Below are 22,268 nucleotides of genomic sequence, written 5' to 3' on the forward strand. Positions count from 1 at the left end.
AAGGGTCATGGCTGTACCGCACGTCTCCTACAAGGAGGTACGCAAAATAGGAGCTAGTGAAACTGAAGATATGGCAGTGGATGCCCCGCAGCCTGTGGAGATTCAGTGTCGTTCGACAGTTGAGGTAAACTGACATGCTGATCGTGAAGATGGATTTTGTGACATTTATTGCACGTGATTAATTGTACTGCCTAAAACAACAAGAAGTCCACGAAGTTGGCCATAATTGTATTTACGGCTGAAAAGTTATTAGGTCTCCAGGACTTCACAGCCGAAACATCGCAAGGAATACTGTCCAAAGACGCTCTTCCTTTTCAGGCCCCAGAGCCTATAGGGCTCGGAGTTGACCTTTGAATTTGACTGAAGAAGTACATTGATTTTTGCTTTTGTTTCTTTGTCTTTTGTTAGTTATTTGGGAACAATATTAGTATACATTTTTTTTAAATCTCGTATACTACCCTGTACAGTGGGTGACAGCATGCACCTCTAACATATGTTTGCGGACAGCCATAATACCATAGAAGAAGAAGAAGAAGAGCAACTTAAACACTCCATGTTCAGTGAGCAAGTATTTTGACATGTGCTTCCTCTATCACTTTAACCACATGCTCTTACCTCACCATATTGCACATTCACAGCAAACAGATAAGCCGCATTGACATCCCTTCCACACCCAGATACAGATACAGTAGATATCACACTAAGACTCTACGTTCCCAGCCTAACAAGCAAGGAGAAGCATCATTGGTTTGGCATCACACAACCAGGCTAGGCACTTTTATACAACCAACAGGTTATTGGCAGACACTTGACTGATGGTGAGTTTTCGTTTCAGTTTATGGAGAAAGTCTGATGCTTTTTGGAGAAGTAGTTGTTTTTTCATGGTGCTTTGTAGCCTATTCTATCTCTTATTGATCTTTGGCTCTCTGCTCATCAGTATACCAGTTGACCATGGATTTCATGTGTTTCAATTACTGTAACCTATATGTATCTTATAACATTTATTGTGATCATCATAGTGTGTATATCTTAGAGTGACATGCGTCACTTAATTGTAATTTGTTCCAGGTGCTTCCTGTGAGTGTGGGGTGGGGTTTTGAGTATAAATGTCCAGTGATCGAGCTTTTTGTGTTGACGTGACATGGCCGCAATAACTATTTGAACAGTTTGCTACAACAGTGGCTGAAGGATCAGAAGGAGCGTGGAGATTTGGACATTTTTGGAAAGAGAGGAAGAAGGAAAAGGAGTAGAGGGAAGCGGTGTGGTGTGGAAGATTGGCGGTAAGCACCCCCAAAAAAGGGGGTAGCTCAGAAGTTTAACCTGACGAGAGTGAGGATGAATATATACAAATACATTTGTCGATGCGGTGGCAGGTGCGGTGAAGACCGGAGTTCGAGCCTCATCCCGATGATGATAGATGCTTTTTGGCCCAGTGGGAGGGAGATTTTTTGGAGAGAATGGATCCTTTCCTTCTGACTGATCCATATGTGGTGTTAGGTTGGGTGATGAAGAGGGTGGGGACTGTTGACTCGGTGAAAGTAACTCGAAGTGGACTCGTGATGATTCTTTGTTTCTTCCCTCCAGAGGGAGCAGGCGCTCCGCATCACGTGCCAAAATAAACGGACTTGCTTTGCTCTCCCGAGCAGGGCTCAGTTGAAAGGAGTGATAACTGGGGTGGCGTTAAGGAGGATCAACTAATAATGGAGGATTCCCGGTGTCTGTGACACCCGCCTTTTCGTGTGAAGCAGACCTGGTGGAGAGGGTAGTAAAACAGAGAAGACACTGTCTGTCCTGAGTTTTGATGCCGAATCAAGCTGACAAGGTCAAGTTAGGATGTGTCAGCTATCCCATGAGAGCTTTTGTCACAAATCCATTACGTTGTTTTAGGTGTCATGTTGCAGCAGTGTGTAAGAGGGATATTTCTAGATGTGAGAAGTGTGTAAGAGGGCACGAGACAAAGGAAGGTGTAGTATAAATGGAATAAGTGTGTTTTAACCCATGGTGCTGGACATCAGAAATGTCCGGTGAGAGAAAGGCAGTTTGAGGTTTGCCAAGATCAGAGTAGTACAGAAGGTGTCATATGCTGAGGCAGTGAAGAGAGTACTACTGCCCTTCTCCCTCCAGATCCTCTCTCAGTCTTCCTGAGTATTCCTTCCTCAACTATGTACTTTTCAAATCTTTATTGAATCTAACTATTGGAGAGCTTGATGTTCGAGCGATAGCGCTGAAGATCATGTTTGACATGTGCAATATGTCTTATCATTTCCATGCTCCATCCCTGATGTGAAGAACCTGTGTTTTGTTCATGTTTAGTAGTATATACATTTATCTGAGGACCTCACCTTGTTAAACAAGGTGTCGTAGTGGCTACAACCTTCAACCTGTTACATTAGGCTAACTGGTTGTGTTCATCATTAATCTTTATGACCATACTGGGTTATTTTGTGGTGGCTGTTTGGTTGCTAAATTTATCTCACCATCGGTGATGTGTGTTAATCTCTGGAGTTTCCTCCACATGCAGCAATATGGAATGAACAGTTTCCCTAAAAGGACATTGCAACATCCCTATCCGTGAGGGGTGTGTCAACGCAGCGCAGTGTTGTTGTCATCCTTGTGTGATTCACTGCCACTTATTCATTATGCCCAGATCAGTTTGTGTGTGTGTGTGTGTGTGTGGTTTGTGAGTGTGTGTGTGGAGGTTGCATGAGCAAATCTTTCCATTATTTTCCTTCCCATCTCATTTCCTGTGCCTAAGCACTCCTTCCTGACTTGACAGGGTTTCTACTGTCATGCTGCTCTCATTCGGTCTGGACAATCTAGTCAGACCGCATGATTATGAGTCAGTGTATTGTCTTGGCATGATGCATAGGACTATTCAAATCCACATGTGGAAAAACGCAGGTCTCTTTTCTATTGTGGAACCTGGGTCAGCAGGTCACATTGCAACAAACAGTTGATCCATTAATCAAACACCAGCCCGAGAGGCTTGTAGGAAGTCAACAAAAAGGCAGTGACTTTGTCAACTGCTACAGAATCAGCGTTCACAAAATGTTATCAATACAACAGTGAATAATCCGTGTGTTCTTGTACCTCCAGTCTGGCGTCTATCGCTATCAACAGATATGAGTATAATCCATAACTTTTAGCATCAAGTCTAGTGACCATCAATCCGCATCTTGAGTGTCACAAATAGAACACTGGAAATGGTGATTAACAGAAACTCCAAATATGCTAAACATTGTGTTGATCACTACAAACCAAATATGAACTTTAGTCATATTACATTTCCCTATTACAATGTGTGGTAAAAGACACATCAGTGTTACAACGAGTCCCAAACTAGAAACTGAACTGACCTCCTTCCAATGTCCTAGATTCTGTCTATTATGTAGGGCAGGGATGGGCAACGGATGAGTTTGGTTTCTTTGTGGTCCCCCCCCCCCCCCCCCCCATCAAGATTGCCCATCCCTACTGTAGGGGATTCGGTGTGACGCAAACTTAGATTCGGTGTGACGCAAACTACTACTTCACTCTCTCTGCTGATTTGATGCTAGGGGAAATTGACATGTCGTCTTTGCCTGTCGGCATTGTTGTTTCATCTCATTAACTTCCACTTAGAAGCTTTTCATGTTAAAGAAAATACATGGAACAGTGAAAACCCCCTCAGATCTTCCTTATAGACTAATGGTTTACAGCTTTATTATGCTATGTATTGTGACATTGCAACACCGAAGGGCCACAAAAACCGGATGCGTCCGGTTTTCATGTGAAATCGAAAGAGAGCCTGTGACCTGACTTCCACTTTTGGACATCAACAAGGCGACAATCCAACTTAACTCCTGCTCCAAATCTACTGGATTGGTTGAACAGTGCAGAAGAGAACCTGCCTAAAATGTTTAAGTCAGGACCAGAAAGAGAGAAACACCATTTTTTACGCCTGCTCCGTTAGGTTTACTGGAGGGGCAGCAGAAATGTGGGCAGCATTGTAGAAGCAACGATGGTGGATAATTTAAGATAGTTCACTCAGGCCATTTACCACTGTACAAAATGGTAAGTTCTGGTCTACTTAACAGGGTGGCTCTCCCATTAAAAACGAATGCGATTAGTTCTGCTTAGTTCATTGACTTCCATTGAAAAACAGTGGGATGTCTTGCTTCCTTTTCCATCTTTGGTAGAAGGTGATATTAGCTACAGCTGCCTAATTAGGTTCCTGATGCTGCTTACGAAAGTCGTCAGATAGATCAATCTAGATGAAGTGAAGTCACATCAACGTGAGCCTGGGTCCTGTGGCCTTGCTGACGCCAATTAAGCTTGTATTCCAGGAGATCCTCTAGGCAGAGATACTATACTGAACAAAATGTAAACACAACATCAAATCAAATGTATTTATATAGCCCTTCGTACATCAGCTAATATCTCAAAGTGCTGTACAGAAACCCAGCCTAAAACCCCAAACAGCAAGCAATGCAGGTGGAGAAGCACGGTGGCTAGGAAAAACTCCCTAGAAAGGCCAAAACCTAGGAAGAAACCTAGAGAGGAACCAGGCTATGTGGGGTGGCCAGTCCTCTTCTGGCTGTGCCGGGTGGAGATTATAACAGAATATGGCCAAGATGTTCAAATGTTCATAAATGACCAGCATGGTCAAATAATAATAATCACAGGCAGAACAGTTGAAACTGGAGCACCAGCACGGCCAGGTGGACTGGGGACAGCAAGGAGTCATCATGTCAGGTAGTCCTGAAGCATGGTCCTAGGGCTCAGGTCCTCAGAGAGAGAGAAAGAAAGAGAGAATTAGAGAGAGCATACTTAAATTCACACAGGACACCGGATAGGACAGGAGAAGTACTCCAGATATAACAAACTGACCCTAGCCCCCCGACACTAACTACTGCAGCATAAATACTGGAGGCTGAGACAGGAGGGGTCAGGAGACACTGTGGCCCCAACCCGAGGACACCCCCGGACAGGGCCAAACAGGAAGGATATAACCCCACCCACTTTGCCAAAGCACAGCCCCCACACCACTAGAGGGATATCTTCAACCACCAACTTACCATCCTGAGACAAGGCCGAGTATAGCCTCAAAGATCTCCGCCACGGCACAACCCAAGGGGGGGCGCCAACCCAGACAGGAAGATCACATCAGTGACTCAACCCACTCAAGTGGCGCACCCCTCCTAGGGACGGTATCAAGGAGCCCTAGTAAGCCAGTGACTCAGCCCCTTGTAACAGGGTTAGAGGCAGAGAATCCCAGTGGAGAGAGGGGAACCGGCCAGGCAGAGACAGCAAGGGCGGTTCGTTGCTCCAGAGCCTTTCCGTTCACCTTCGCTCCTGGGCCAGACTACACTCAATCATATGACCCGCTGAAGAGATGAGTCTTCAGTAAAGACTTAAAGGTTGAGACCGAGTTTGCGTCTCTCACATGGGTAGGCAGAATATTCCATAAAAATGGAGCTCTATGTGAGAAAGCCCTACCTCCAGCTGTTTGCTTAGAAATTCTTGGTGCTTAGAAACATGCAAAGTGTTGGGTTCATGAGCTGAAATAAAAGATCCCACAAATGTTCTATATGCACAAAAAGCTTATTTCTCAATGTTGTGCACAAATGTGTTTACATCCCACACCTGACAGGCGTGGCATATCAAGAAGCTGATTAAACAGCATGATCATTACACAGGTGCACCTTGTGCTGGGGACAATACATTAACACTCTCTTAAAGTAATGATGTACTTTGAGACATGAAGCTCAATCAATCCAGAACATTTCAAGAACTTTGAAAGTTTCTTCAAGAGCAGTTGCAAAAACCATCAAGCGCTATGATGAAACTGGTTCTCATGAGGACCGCCACAGGAAAGGAAGAACCAGAGTTACCTCTGCTGCAAAGGATAAGTTCATTATAGTTACCAGCCTCAGACTGCAGCCCAAATAAATGCTTCACGGAGTTCAAGTAACAGACACATCTCAACATCAACTGTTCAGAGGAGACTGCATGAATCAGGCCTTCATGGCCACAAACCACTACTAAAGGACACCAATAAGAAGAAGAGACTTGCTTGGGCCAAGAAACACAAACAATGGACATTGAACTGGTGGAAATCTGTCCTTTGGTCTGATGAGTCCAAATTTGAGATTTTCGGTTCCAACCATTGTGTCTTCTTTGAGACGCAGAGTAGGTTGATCTCTGCATGTATGGTTCCCACCATGAAGCATGGAGGAGGAGGTGTGGGAGTGCTTTGTTGGGGACACTGTCAGTGATTTATTTAGAATACAAGGCACACTTAACTAGCATGGCTACCACAGCATTCTGCAGAGATATGCCAGTCCTACTAAGTGCAAACCAGATGGGATATATTTTTTTCCTCCAACAGAACAATGACCCAAAACACCTCCAGACTGTGTAAGGGCTATTTGACCAAGGAGAGTGATGGAGTGCTGCATTGTGTAACTGCCTTAATTTTGCTGGACCCCAGGAAGAGTAGCTAATGCCTTAGCAGCAGCTAATGGGGTAGGTCAGTTAAGAACAAATTCTTATTTACAATGAGGGCCTACCGGGGTACAGTGGGTTAACTGCCTAGTTCAGGAGAAGAACTACAGATTTTCTTTACCTTCTCCCATCTTGGGGATTCGATCCAGCAACCTTAACGGTTACTGGCCCAACGCTCCAACCACTAGGCTACCTGCCGCCCCCATCCATAATAAATACTAAATACAAAAACATGAGCAAAGCAATATAGCTCAAGTTATTGGCCTCAAATGGCACAAAAAAATAAAGTTTTCCTGTTTTTGTACCAACAGGCAGTTAACCCACTGTTCCTAGGCCGTCATTGAAAATAAGAATTTGTTCTTAACTGACTTGCCTGGTTAAATAAAGATAAAAATAAAATATTGACATGTTCACCCTTCACACCGAACATCAATTTCACATCTCTTTTAATGAAAGCAAAAATGTGCACCGTGTACCTTTTTTTTATGAGCTTGTTTTAAAGTTGTTTATTGCAATATGACATAGATAAGACCAAATGGAAAGCAGTACAGTAGCTTATGTGAAGTGTTTTGGCAAAATATTCTAAAACTGTTTGTTTTTTCTTGCAGATATGGAATATTCAAACACTTTCATCAACATTTTCCTATAATTGTCATTTACCATTGGCAACAATGAGTGGAGCACGTGACTCATGTGTTACTTTGTAGCACAGTGAGAATTGTTTCAAATTGAAAACATCTCGGGAAGGTGTGACTTGTGCGCTACTACTACCGTGTACAGAATGGGTCAAACGCGTTCTGGTCTCTCGTACTGGAAACCAACTGAGACAGCCAAACGACTCCCTATCTGCAGATTTACCAGCGTGGAGCGAAGGGGTGACCGGTTTTACAGGAATCTGATGAAAACGAAGCAGTTGCCTTCGCCAGGCACAGGTCAACCGGAGGTAGGGCTTGTAATAGGATCTGGAGATTCGGAAACCCTTCGTGGTCACGGGCGAGGAAAGTTGATTAGAGGCCAGACAGAGTCGGAGGTAGTGGACTACACCACCCCGGTCGCCGAATACCCATCTCGAATTCATTATGAAAATATTCAGGCTCTCGACAGTGACGCTGTGAGCAAGGGAGCGGCCGACTCTTCCTTCGATGCGAAAGGCTTGGATACGCTGGCCAGAGGATTCGAAAGAACCCGCTGCGTGGTTACGCAGCGCAGCAGCCCAAAAACAACTGGGGAGGATCATGTCTGGAGTGCCCCGTCTTGTGCCATGGAAAACAAGCCATTCGGATTTGATAAACAGGATGGGGTTGCCTCCGAGGTCAGGGCGATATCGGGGGCTGTACCACCGGGTGGTTCAGTCCATTGGCGCATATCTGGAGAGGATAATTTAAAACTGACCCTGGCATCACTGAGCTTGCGTTTGGACGAACCTCTGACAAGTGGCGTGTCAGAACCGATCGGGTATGATATACCACACACAGAGTTAGAAATGACCAAATCGAACTTTCTCGCTGCTTCTTGTGAGCCCGAAGCTGTCAGGAAAAATGAACAAGGCGGTTGTCCGGTTGAGTCGGCGATCCAGGAGGACCCCTCGACTAACTCTCCAAAACAGCCACACGGACAGGTCCAAAGTCCACTAGGTAGCCAACGTTTCCCTGGTACTATCCCAAAGCTTATTATAACCAGAGATCCAAGCCCCAGTCGGACTCAGGAAACACTAGACCCAAGGACCATGGAACTCGGAGTCGGTGGATCATCCCTGGATCCAAACGCCGATGATGAGTCCCCCTGCTCGGACAGTGGCTGTGGAGGCTCCCCGGCGCTGATGCGCTTTCGCCGAAAGCTCTCCAACTCGTCCTCCGCCGGCTGCGTATCCTCCGCCTCGTCGTTTGAGGAGTCCGAGGATGACTTCACCGGCAGCGACATCGAGTCCAGCCTGTCCCCAGTCATTTGCAACATGCTGGGCAGTCCAGACGAAGGAATGGGGGTGAGTGTGTCATCCTTAATTTGTTTGTGCATAAAATCTGGTGGTGTGCTGACTAGAGGTTTATCTTCTGTATGAAGTTACATACAAAAACACCCATTAGTATTATGTTAAACTCTTTGGCTATAGTCGGTCCTAAATGTTGGCCAGAAGTGCCATGGATGGGCACATACTTAAACACAGCCCTATTGTTTACTTTCTGCACACGAATAAATCAAGAGCATAGCGCCGATATAAACTCCCAGTAATTGATTGGGTAAACCACCAACATTTCAGCATTGCTGTTCCTCCTTCAGGGTAAAATGTTGTTGGTTTACCCAATCAGTTTTTGGGAGTTTTTATATATAAACTATTTTTTATAGCTTGCAGTTTATACGGTGTTAGTCAGCACCTCTACACAAAATAATTTATCCGGGTGTACTCTGGGTGTTAGACTACTTTCTGTACACACACTTCCATGGTACATTTGTAGCCTACTGTATGCACTCATGCTATTGATATAAGGCAGTCTTTTTCCATTTATGCAGAAGAGATGCACTATGATTTGAAATGATGCCCTAATGAGCAGACATTCACTGATAATGGATGTTCCAGAACCACAACTCCATTGTTGACTTACAGACTGCATGTCAATCACACACACACACACACAATTCTCTATGTCAGATCAACTCCTAGATAACATATCTGAAACTCAAACGTCTCACACACACAAAGCCACCAAGCCCCTGTGCTCCTACCACAGGGTGTGTGGTGAATATTTAGCCTGAAGGAGTTCAGTTGTATTTACACATAGATCAGTTGGTTGTAAACAATATGGTGGAAATCAGCTGAGCTAGGTGAACCTGTGGTGTCGCTTACATAATACACCTAAGCCAATAAATAGGTGGGAAATGATGTAAAATATATCACTAGTCACTTTAAACAATGCTACCTAATATAATGTTTACATACCCTACATTATTCATCTCATATGTATATGTATATACTGTACTCTATATCATCTACTGCATCTTTATGTAATACATGTATCACTAGCCACTTTAACTATGCCACTTTGTTTACATACTCATCTCATATGTATATACTGCACTCAATACCATCTACTGTATCTTGCCTATGCCGCTCTGTACCATCACTCATTCATATATCTTTATGTACATATTCTTTATCCCCTTACACTTGTGTCTATAAGGTAGTAGTTTTGGAATTGTTAGCTAGATTACTTGTTGGTTATTACTACATTGTCGGAACTAGAAGCACAAGCATTTCGCTACACTCGCATTAACATCTGCTAACCATGTGTATGTGACAAATAAATGTTGATTTGAGGTTCACCAATGAAGTCCCTTTCACTCCTAAGTGACCCCTTTACTCATGACTCCCACCACTATGACCCTTAGCTGAGATTGTCACTAATGAGCTCGTCTTGATAAACACGGGGTCATTTGCTGAACCCCAAGATGTTCTTGTTTTGACCCGTGTACGAACCAGCTCTAACCTTTTTACAGTGGTATGTTTCCCTCCCCAGTCAGAGGCCTTTGATGCGCCCTGACCAGAAATGCTTGGAATGACATGAGCTCAAAAACAGGATGTCTTTCCTAGAAATGGACCAATTGAAACGCGGGCAAGCTCTCTCCCTGAACAAGAATGGTGTGAATCCTGGAAGTCACCACTGTGTGGAAATACTAGAATGTATACATGTTACATTTCACCAGCACACATACTTTCTCTCTCCCTGTTACTTTCTCTCTCTCGGAGTGCATAGTTGTTGTAATCAACGTGTTTTATGAGAGAAACTACTTCAGGAGAACATATGTTCAGTCTTCATTTCTTCATGTCTCAGAAAAGGGAGATGGTCTTCCAAATAACACATAATGACTGACCTATTTAGATGACATTGCTGTGAGTGACTCACTCTCACATTGTGTGTGCTCCAGTGGGTTTCTATACTGTGTGTGTGTGAGTCAATGTGTGGAGAGAGTGAGCCTTAAAAATAATGTACCCAAACATCCTGAATTCCGATACTTAGCCATAGCTCTCTTTCTACCTACTTTGTCGCTCTCTTTTCCTCCCTCATTTGCTTTCTCTAATTTGCTTTATCTTCTGTGAGTCCAGATATTTCCATATCTGTGTGTGTGTGTGCCATGTTAATGTTTGAATTTAGTCTGGATGAGAGGGCATGTCAGCAGTTCCCATGTTATAAGTCCCTCCCACACTACTGTTATGACTGAATATCTGGAACATAGTGAGTGTACTGGATGTCCATTTTGGATCTAGCTGGTGTGATACGGCAGCACTGAGGCGAGTGTTGGTTGTGATAGTATTAGGGCTTTGGTTGTTATTGGCTAATTGTACACTTTCAAAGTGTGGCCAAACCAGTTGTTACACTTTGCTCAATGACGTACATTGTAGATACTTGCCTGCTCACACTGCATATTTAGAGTTGAAGGCACACACTCAGACACTACACACTCTGATGCCATCTCAGAGTGTCATGGAAAATTGGGCTGCAGGCAGTTGTTGCTAGGCGACATCATTGCCATATATGGTGCTGTTTCTCTTTTTTTTTTCTTTTTTTTTCTCTCTGGTCTGTATTTTGAATGTATCTTCTTAAATATAACACATTACTTTTGACATCTTTTCATAGTCTCTTTCTGCCTACATCATCCCTTCATTTCTCTGACAATAGCCCCCCCCCCCGTTTAGCCTTGTAGCACAGCACTGGGTTTCCCCCTGATACACAGGCAGTGGAACAGAAGGCAGAGGAAAATATAAATAAGTGGAGGAGGATAAAGTACCCTCCCTACACACACTCTACAATATATCCCACAACACACGTACAGCACATACTGCACATACGCGCACACACACAAGAACAACTCGTTGATAATCTCACATTATGCAAGTCACGATGGCAAAGTTGCCACACTCGAACATGCATACACACACACACAAACACTCTTACACATACTTGTAAGTGTCCACACAAGCATTAAAACACACATTTGTGTCAGACTTTGTTTTGTTGTGTGTGTTAACTGGGCTGTGGTTGAGCTGTGCTGCTCATGCCACCCAGAGCAGAATGAAGGGGATGTGGTTTACATGTAAACGAGGCCTGGAAAAAGAGCAGCATCACACCTAAGAGTAAGATGTCCGTTTACTCAACTTTTTACTGTGGATAAACGATATCCCAAGATTTACTTAACAAAAAGCACATCTCAATAGGTGGTCCAAGTCAGTTATGCCATGGCACAAGTGGAGAGAGAGGCTTTTCTCTTTTGTTCTCTAATGCTTCTCTGTTGTTCCTCAAGCAAGGGGGAAGGCCGCGACATCACAGATTCCCATCAGACCAACTCCTTCAATGCCCTACTCCTTGAAGTTTGCAGCGGTCTACAAAACATATGCTGAAGATATATTATTTGACCCTTTTAGTGTGGGATATTGCTTTTCAACAGTTAAAAAAAATATATATATAAAAAAAAATCGCTGGAGGATATATTTTAAAGACTACAGCAGTGACACGCTGATGTTGTGAGCAGTAAAACAGGGCGTACCCCTTTTTATAAATCAAAAGCTATTTACAATAGCCACCTGCCTGTGTTTTTCTCTCTCTCTTTCTCTCTGGGCTTATGTGTCTGAGGAGTTTCTCTGAGGGACAAAGAGGAACAGGACTGCAGGGAAAGGTTTTAGAGGGAGCTATATAGTACTCTAGTGGATTTAAATAGTCTTTATTTAGTCAGGATAGCCCACTCTGTAACAAATGCTACTGTTTTCCAAGGAGTCCTGGGTTCCATAGAATCCATTTTTTTTTAAAGAAAGCGAGCAAAAGTGAGGTTAGTGCTTAGGGGTATTTAGAAATGTTTTCCTCTGAATATCCAATCTAGTAATTCACTTTGGCTCCAGCATGATGACTCCCATAAAACAGAATTGGCTACGTTAGGTCGATGTCTTTTGCATCATACTCACACTTGAAAGCTGTCTTTGCCCCACAATTTTTTTATTTTTTTCTGCCTGCCTGCCTGTCTGCCTGCCTGCCTGCCTGTCTGTCTAAAATGTTTTGATATATTGAAATCCTTACATTTTCAGTTTAGTTAACAGAGGGGGAAAAAATGCTGTCTGCTGGTTAAGGTATTTATTTTAGGGACATGTGGTGTGGGAGAGCCATTGTCTATACGCTATACTACTGGGGGGGGTCTCTAACAGAGAGATCTTGAATCGCTCTGTCTCTCTCTACACTACAGAAGTACATTTCCTGGGACTAGTGTGTGTCATCAAAGTAGTGCAGAGTGAAGAGGCCCTTTCTCTCTGGGTATTAGAGACGTGCCTGTCACTGGGGACTCTGTCTTTCTGAGGACACAGGCCCAGGATGGGCTGATTGCGGGGATTAGAGAGAGACTGCTACAGCAGATTGTGAGAGGACTCTGATATCAGAAAGACAGTTGGTGTGGTGTGGAAAAAAACATGGAGAGGGTGTGGAAAAAAACATGGAGAGGGGAAAATTGATAAAAGGGGAGACAGAGGTCACCAAACTTGGGGAGAGGGGAAAATGTAGCGCCGAGTGACGGATTAGTGTGAGGGAGAGTGACGAGTTGACGAGCGAGCACGAGACCTGGGAGGGAGAAGTAACACCAGGTAGGGAGACGGTGATACTATAAGAGAGGAGTGACAAAATGCTGCAGAGAGGACAGAGATCAGTTGGTGTTAAAGAGAAGGCAGGGGGGGGAGGACTCAGTAGGAGAGGGATTATAATGTAACCTCACACGAGAGGGGATGTTTACCAGACAACACAAGTTAACAAAGCCAGGCAATTGCATTGGCTGACTGCGAATGCTGCAGGGCTAACTGAGGGACAGATGGCCTCTGTAGCATTGAGCTACAGCCCTTCTAACAGTCATAGGTAGGGCTAAATGCTCACGCTAGGCTAACAGGGACAGACAGAGGGGCAAGGCTAAATGCTAACCCCTCTAGGCTAACTGAGGGACAGTCCGATGGAGCGCCGGATGCTCGTGGCGGTCTCGTTTGGAGAACCTGTACTGATGGCGCGGAGTGTGTGGGACTGGCTACACTCTCACCTCCCCTCTGTGTCTGTGTGTGCCTGTGTCAGCGCCGGTCTGCTGCTCCACTACTGCTCCGTCTGCCAGGTAAGAGATGAGACAAACGGATTAGACATACTAGATTAGATATGCTGTTGGGAAGAGTTGAGATTGGAGCTGGATGCCAACAGGTGAGGACAGGTTTACATACAATATAAACTGTGTGGTGTGAGCCCTGAATGATTGGCTGAAAGCCGTGGTATATCAGCTCGTATACCTCTGGTATGACACAATTGTATTTTTACTCTTCTAATTACATTGGTAACCAGTCTATAATATCAATAAGGCATCTCGGGGGTTTGTGGTATATGCCATCTGCATTACGTCATGCCTATTGGCTGTATACCACACGCCCTCCGTCTTTATTGCTTAAGTATAGTATAGCGAGGAGTTGAAGTCCGATAACAATAGTCTTCTAGTCATAGATATAATAACCTTAGGTGTGGACAGGTGAAGACTGTCCTTGTGGGCTGGGATGTAGGGCCACATTGAACGTTGCAGATAGAAATGCCACAAATAGAGCCGATGTGATTCCTTATTGTACTAGTCAGAGAGGCATGTTTGTTCTACATAGCGCATTGCTAACTGAACGTTCCAAAACGTTGCGTCCTGCTGAACGTGCCCCTGGTGTACATCCAGTATGTAAGGCTGTGTTTCTCTCTAGGATTAGGTACGAGGTGGGCAGGTACACCGTATCTCCTCTCTCTGTGCTGATCCACACAGGTATGTGTGGAAGTGCTGCTACAAACCCTGTCCTCTCCAGTTGAGGCAGGTCTGGGCAGGTGTTGGTTTCTGTCTGTAGAAGGATTATCTAGCTGCTTTGGCATTAGCTAGTATGGACAGGTAGAAGGAGAGTTGTCTTTGTGTGTCTGTAGGCTGGGTCAGGTGTGTATTGGGTCCATTAAAGTTCAACACACAATTTGATGATTGTATATTTATTTGAGCAGGTTTAACACCTAGGATCTGTCTATATTATGAAAAGCTGTTTTTGTCGTAGGTGTTTTAGTAAGGTTCTCTGAGTTGACGTTTGCGTTGTCTCTATCTGGGCTAAGGCGGTGGTAAGCCAGGGAGATTTATGATGACGGCTGCTGTCAGAATAGACACTAGGGCTGTAGGTCAGTAGGGTCACAGCTTCACGACCTTTAGTTCTTGACCTCGTGGTCAGAACAGAGCTTTTGTGTTCCTCTTGCGGCCAACACTGACGTCCAGAATGTCACTACTGATAATGTGTGTGTGTGTGTGTGTGTGTGTTTCATGGCTGCTGTCATTATGACAGGAGTCAAGACACATTCCAAGAACGTAGTGTAGGATGAAGGGAAGAAAAGACTGGGGTAAGGATAGAGGGAGGCGGCAGAGGGACAGAGCAATGCTGTTTTGTAGTGGAGGAGCAGGAGGAAAATAGAGCGGGATTAGGATAACAACAGAGCCCTGCTGTTTTGTAGTGGAGGAGCAGGAGGAAAATAGAGCGGGATTAGGATAACAACAGAGCTCGGCTGTTTTGTAGTGGAGGAGCAGGAGGAAAATAGAGCAGGATTAGGATAACAACAGAGCTCGGCTGTTTTGTAGTGGAGGAGCAGGAGGAAAATGGACCGGGATTAGGATAACAACAGAGCTCTGCTGTTTTGTAGTGGAGGAGCAGGAGGAAAATAGAGCAGGATTAGGATAACAACAGAGCTCGGCTGTTTTGTAGTGGAGGAGCAGGAGGAAAATGGAGCGGGATTAGGATAACAACAGAGCTCTGCTGTTTTGTAGTGGAGGAGCAGGAGGAAAATAGAGCAGGATTAGGATAACAACAGCGGGAAGCAGTGAGTGAAGGCAGGAGAAAGGGAGTAATACTTTGAGGAAGGGAAAAGGAGAAGTAAAAAGAGAACGAAGGGCAGATTATTCTCTCCAGGGTCATTCAGGTCAGGTAATAATGGAGGTGGGAGGAGGCGGTGAAATCGAATAGATTTCCCCCGGGCCATTCATTAAACTGTCTGGCCTGAACCGCTGGAGAGAGAGCGAGTGGGAGATAAACGAGTGGATGAGAGGAGTAAAAGAGCCATTTAGGGGGGGTATAGCCCTGCTTTGATGACCCGTTCCTCTCCGGACACCCTGTAGTGACACCCAGCACCCAATGCTCAGCTCCGAGAGGGACAGAAGGAGAGAATGATAAAGTGGTTGACTTAGCTGGATTCCCCCCTGCAGATTAGTGCTGTGCCACTGTGGAGCTAGCTCATCGTTCACCTGTCACATTGATCTCTGCCTCTTTGCACTTTTCCTTCTGGGCTTTGTCTTCATTTTGCAATGTTTTCAGTATGCAGGTATGTGTGTGGATGACTGTACACTTTTGTGTGTTTCTGCTCTGAGGTCAGGGTTAAGCTGGTAAAGAGCTTTTAGAGCTCGGAAGTCTCTGTTGACATTGACCCGGGACTCAAACTACTAGCCTGCGCTGTCTCTGTTCTTCACCATGTATTCAGCACAACTTCAGGGGCCGTATCCACAAAGCGTCTCCGATTTTAATAATGAATAGGATTATATGGACAGATCCTAGATCAGCACTGCTGCTCAGATATTGAATGAATACGGCCTCTGGCCTGTGTTTCTCCTCTTACCTCGCTCTGTATTCAGCACAACATTTCAGCAGTCCAGTGTAAAGAATGTGTGGGTGCGGAGGAGGCAGACAGACAAACATTGGCTGGGGTTGCTTGGTTGTACTGGGCTGGAGTGTAGTGGGGCATGTGTTCTTTAGCAGTCCGAGGGTTGTAAATGATCATAAAATATGGGTTTATGACGCCCTGTCCTTCCACTCAATTACCTCTATGATGACCTCTGCCTCCCATCTTCTTTCTCCTCTCTTTTTTTTTTTCCTCAAACGTTTTGTCTATGCCCTACCTTTGCTCTCTCCTTGTCTCTCTGTCCCTATCTCTCTCTCTGTCTCCTTCCAGTGATTTCCCACACATAGTATCATTTCCTAATCAGTGGTGTGTGTGTGCAATCGATGCTGTGTGTTCTCCTCTCTGCTTGCTTGCGTCAAACTCTCTTGCATAGTGACCTTGCTATGTTTTCCCAATAAAGATAAACTAACTACACACACACACCCGCAGACTCACACACTTACTCAATCAAACTTGCACATAGTGTTCCTGTGTAGGCCAGGAACGTTATATTTTTGTTACCGCGGAACCAGTGTGACGTTTCTGGTCAATATTTTTGAATGGGGGGGGGGGGGGTACCTGGCCTTGGCTCACACGAGCTGGGACCTCACTCCGTGCCTCCGGTTGTGTGTGTGTGTGTGTGTGTGTCCTTTTAGATCAACCTCAAATGGTCTTACCCACTGCAACATTTCTATCCAGTTTTCTGCTGTGGCCAAGTAAGAATGAGTCGGAATGACCATATGTAAACCACTAGTTTAGCTGACTGGTGGTGTGTAACCCATTTTGTTGCTTCTCTCCTTCCCAGACCAAGCAATGGCAGAAGCTGAAAACTATGGTGCACTGGTCTCCCTTCGTGTCCTTGAACAAGCGTTATCCCTGGGTGCAGCTCGCCGGGCATGCAGGTATACACCACTCCCTTTCACACTCTCTCTCTATTGCTCTAGCTCGCTCTCTCTCTTTCTCTCTAGTGGTCTCTCTCTCTCTCTCTCTCTCTCAGTATTTCTCACTTTCTTTTCCTCTGTCACTCACTTGTCCCCTCCCTCTGTCTCGTAGGTAACTTCCAGGCGGGGGAGTATGGGCGTTTGTTGAAGCGCTACTGTGAGTGTGAGCAGCTGTGCCTGTCGAAGCTGATGGGGGACATTCTGCGGCCCTATGTCCCTGGCTACTACGGCGTGGTTCAGAGGGACGAACAGGACTACAACCTAATGGACGACCTCCTGGCTGACTTTGACTCTCCCTCCATCATGGATTGCAAGATGGGCAGCAGGTGAGGCTCTCCAGGACCAATGCCGGAGAGGAGATTACTATTGTTAGATAACTCCGCTGTTAGATGATGAACTGGCTCACTAACCCGGTTTTTCCCTGTCCAATCAGGACTTACCTGGCGGAGGAGCTACTGAAGGCCAGGGAGCGTCCACGGCTCCGTAGGGACATGTATGAGAAGATGGTGGCCGTGGACCCTGGGGCCCCTACAGATCAGGAGAGGGCCCAACAAGGCATCCTGAAGCCCAGATACATGCAGTGGAGAGAGACCCTCAGCTCCACTGCCACCCTGGGCTTCCGCATCGAGGGCATCAAGGTCAGGGGGCCCACTGGGTTCAACTCGGGGTCTAAATGAGGGGATTGAGAAATTATTTTTAGTGTTTCAAACTTATGGGCAAAATAAATTAACAATAAGACAAGGAAATGGGTGTGATGGGTCAGCACTCAAAAATATGTCACATAAAGCTTACTTCACTAAAAAAACGAATAATAATTTAACTTCATCAATAATTACTTGTGTGTATTTTGTGATCTGCAGAGAGCGGATGGGACGTGCAACACCAACTTTAAGAAGACCAAACACCGGGAGCAGGTCATGCAGGCCCTGGGAGATTTTGTTGATGGGAACATTCAGATCCTGGTACGTGTTTCTAGGGAACTTGAGTTCTAGGGGGACCTACTCAGTCCCTTCAGATTGAATATCTATTTGACTGTTTGTCTCTCGTTCTCTCTCTGGTAGAAAGTCTACCTGCAACGTCTGGAGGAGCTGCGATCTGTGCTGGAGAAGTCACAGTTCTTCAGAACACATGAGGTAACCCACACACTCACTCACATCCTATACTACTTCCCACTTCTCTGTACCCATAGTACTCTGCTTTACTTACTAGTGGTAAATGAAGACAATATTTATAGTAAAGTTTGGCATGAGTACTTTCCCTCAACAAACCTGTTTTCTGGATTATGATTAAATGTGATTGATATGAACATGATTCAAATTCCTTATTAAACCTGCAATATGTAACTTTTTGGGCTGCTGGACCAAATTGAAATAGAAATAGTTATAGATCTGTCATCCTCATTGAAAGCAAGTCTAAGAAGCGGTAGATCTGTTCTATGTGCACTATTTCGATGCGTCCCATTCTTAAATTTCGTTTTTACTTTCAGTTTTGTACACCAGCTTAAAATACAATATTTTTGTTGGTAATAGACAATATATTTCAGTGGTTTAGATGCTACAATGATTCTCTACACTATACATGCTTGTTTTGTCTCACAAACTGAAATGAATTAAGGGAAAGGCAGATACCTAGTTAGTTGTACAACTGAATGCATTCAACTGAAAAGTGTCTTCCAAATTAAGCGAACTATTAGAATTTTAGTAACCAGGACATGGCGGAGCGATTTCTGCGTAGTGCAGCTTTAAATCACAAACGAACACTCTCACTGACAGACTGAACTCAAATGTCCTGTTTTCTCCCAGGTGGTGGGCAGCTCCCTGCTGTTTGTGCACGATGCGTCAGGCCAGGCCCGTGTGTGGATGATAGACTTTGGGAAAACGGTGCCCCTGCCTGCCCCCCTCACCTTGGACCACCGGACCCCCTGGATTGAGGGCAACTGCGAGGATGGCTACCTGTGGGGTCTGGACAACCTCATAGACATTCTCAGTACCATGCTCCCCCCCAGCCGCTGAGAAAGAGCGGGCCGTGTGAGAGAGCACAAAGGGATGGCCTGGAAGAGAGAGAGGAGGAGGAGGAGGATGGAGAGAACACTCTCATCCTAGTCACAGATGGAGAATGAAAGTGGGGAAGAACAAATGGAACGGGTCATTACCCAAACTAGATGTGAGACTGGTGAGATGGAGGGGAAAGGAAAGAAGGATGACATTGAAAGAGGCAAACGGAGGAGCGCACAGAACATGGTGGACGCTCTTTAGCCAGTGAGGAAACCTGTCCACACAACTAGTGTTGTCATCCCTCATCAACCTCTCTCATTATTATAAGAGCTATGACGTCAACTATCACAGCAGCACGCACACATGGACACACACACGGACACACTACTGTTCCTTCATATTATCACGAGTAGGATGATAATGTACTGAACCTTTCCAATGGGATATATCCTCCTCAAGTGACCAATGGAGAACATTTTTATTTTCATTATGGACCACTTGACTTTATGCTTTTTTTTAAACTATTTTATATATTTGTCAACACTAGAAACACTGGAAAAAAAGCGGTATATGTAAACTTTATCTGGTACTTTGCCTTTTAATGTAAATACAGTTTTATTTCATCTGTTTTCCTTCACGAGTAGCCTCTTTACACTTTGTACTTTTTCTGTGCCTAGATTTTGTGATTGGAGGCAGATTATTTTTTTATATATCATTCCAAAGTTTGCTGGAGAGCTGACCCAAAGTCTGTAACAATTTGTTTTTTGTAAATTGGATTGACACCTGGTGAAAACTGGAGGCTGTTGATTGGCTCTGTCTGACCCCGTGTGGTGTCTGATTTGGCAGAGTTGACCCAGCAGATAAACTAACAGTGGTTCCCAACCAGGGTTACTAGGACCCCTGCGGGTACTTGGTCGATCCACAGGGGGGTACTTGAGAATATTTAATGAGACCATAGGCTTACTGGTAAAAAAGTACATAAGGGGGGTACTCTGGGCAGAGCAAAATTCAGCTGTTGCTATAGTAACCGCAAATGATTGGGAACCACTGGACTAATGGATCTTATTCATGTTTTTTTCTTTATTTTCTCTCCTAGTGGGCACATGACTTGGTGGTCATGGCTAACTAGACTGTATTGCACAAATGGGTTCCTCACAAAAGCCATTGAACAAAGCTAGCCCTGCCTCTGTGTCTCTGAATATGGATTCACTCTGGTGTCCAAGGTTCTTATAAGCAAACCATTTTCTGGTGAACGGAAGTTGATCAATCTGCATAGTTGTGACCCTTCAGTTCGGTTCATACATTTTTCTGGAATGGGCAACGATTGGCCTGACAACTGAAATGACTATTTGAACAAGTCACCTGAAACTGGAATGAATGACCTACTGTTTGTTATGACACGTTCATCCACACGTCAGACTTGTCACTGGATTTGTAGATCTGTCAGCCAACATTCCCATCCAAGTCTTCCTACATAGACAACACTGTGTGTCTTTATGGTGTGTGTGTAGATTTCTATGTCTAGAAAATGGAGGCGCTCTGTGTGTGACTGTCAGCATTGACATCATGGAATTATGTTTCTTCTGTTGACATCTCACACCATAAAAACACATTCTGGAACAATATATTGTTTACAAACTATTATCTTACCATGTATCCTCTTCTTCATCTTAACCTGATAGTTACTGGCTTTCTGACTGTTTGGGTTGTTTGTGTGTGGCTGAGCGCTGGACTGTAATAGGGTTGGGAAAGCCTAAGATGTTATATAGTTTGGATAAGCCTTTCCTCTGTGCTGTACTTCAGGAGACAGTGCATTGCAAGAGCACAAATACGAGTGTTCAGAGGATTGAGACTGGTCCCTGCTCTCTGTCTAGAATACCATTGATTGCAATAAACTGGAACTAAGAGCTCAAGTCTTTCTAATCTGAAACCCTGTGTCGTCTCATTCAACACCAAACATCAGAAGTATGAATCGTATTGATAGAAAATGTTTTTACACTCCCATACAAAAGTTGACACCGACTCATTTGAGTGTTTCTTTATTTTTACATTGTAGACTAATAGTGACAACATCAAAACTATGAAATAACACGTGGATTCATGTAGTAGCCAAAAAAGTGTTAAATCAAAATCTATTTTAGATTCTTCAAAGTAGCCACCCTTTGTCTTAATAGCTTTGCACACTCTTGGCATTCTCTCAACCAGCTTCATGAGGTAGTCACCTGGAGTGCATTTCCATTACAGGTGTGTCTTAAGTCAATTTGTGGAATTTCTTTCCTTAATGCGTTGAGCCAATCAGTTGTTGTGACAAGGTAGGGGTGGTATACAGAAGATGGTCTTTTACCAAATAGGGCTAAGTCCATATTATGACAAGAACAGCTCAAATAAGCAAAGAGAAACAGTCCATTACTTTAAGACATGATGCTCAGTCAATCCAGAAAGTTTCTACAAGAGCAGTTGCAAAAACCATCAAGCGCTGTGATGAAACTGGCTCTCACGAGGACCACCACAGGAAAGGTAGACCCAGAGATACCTCTGCTGCAGAGGACAAGTTCATTAGAGTTCACTGCATCTCAAATTGCAGCCCAAATAAATGCTTCAGAGTTCAAGTAACAGACACATCTCAACATCAACTGTTTAGAGGAGACTGCGTGAAACAAGTCTTCATGGTTGGATTGCTGCAAAGAAACCACTACTAAAGAACACTAATAAGAGACTTGCTTCGGCCAAGAAACACAAGCAATGGACATTGGATCGGTGGAAATCTGCCCTTTGGTCTGATGAGTCCAAATTTGAGATTTTTGGTTCCAACTGCCGTGTCTTTGTGAGACGCAGAGTAGGTGCACGGATGATCTCTGCCTGTGTGGTTCCCACCATGAAGCATGGAGCAGGAGGTGTGGGAGTGCTTTGCTGGTGACACTGTCAGTGATTTATTTAGAATTCAAGGCACACTTAGCCAGACTGGCTACCACAGCATTCTGCAGCGATACACCATCCAATCTGGTTTGCGCTTAGTGGGACGAAGGCCTATTTGTGTAAGGCCTATTTGACCAAGAAGGAAAGTGATGGAGTGCTGCATCAGATGACCTAGTCTCTACAATCACCTGACCTCAGAGTGAAGGAAACGCAGCCAACAAGTG

The 22,268-nt window shown here is 44.6% G+C and overlaps 1 protein-coding gene across 2 annotated transcripts; it reads left to right on the forward strand.

Annotated features, from left to right (window-relative positions):
• The first annotated feature begins 697 nt into the window (after positions 1-697).
• LOC139382897 (inositol-trisphosphate 3-kinase C-like) lies at positions 698-21,058 on the forward strand. Of its 2 annotated transcripts, XM_071127158.1 has the most exons (8): positions 698-818; positions 7,092-8,464; positions 16,999-17,095; positions 17,247-17,460; positions 17,568-17,772; positions 17,995-18,096; positions 18,196-18,267; positions 18,937-21,058. In XM_071127158.1, exons 2-8 carry the CDS (start codon positions 7,265-7,267, stop codon positions 19,144-19,146), a joined length of 2,100 nt encoding a protein of 699 aa, XP_070983259.1. In that variant the 5' UTR covers positions 698-818; positions 7,092-7,264; the 3' UTR covers positions 19,147-21,058. The 2 variants fall into 2 exon arrangements, with proteins under 2 accessions (XP_070983259.1, XP_070983260.1); XM_071127159.1 differs by lacking the exons at positions 698-818; positions 7,092-8,464 and adding an exon at positions 13,368-13,605.
• Positions 21,059-22,268: the final 1,210 nt, after the last annotated feature.

Source organism: Oncorhynchus clarkii, chromosome 24 (genome assembly GCF_045791955.1).
Source record: "Oncorhynchus clarkii lewisi isolate Uvic-CL-2024 chromosome 24, UVic_Ocla_1.0, whole genome shotgun sequence".
Taxonomy (NCBI): domain Eukaryota; kingdom Metazoa; phylum Chordata; class Actinopteri; order Salmoniformes; family Salmonidae; genus Oncorhynchus; species Oncorhynchus clarkii.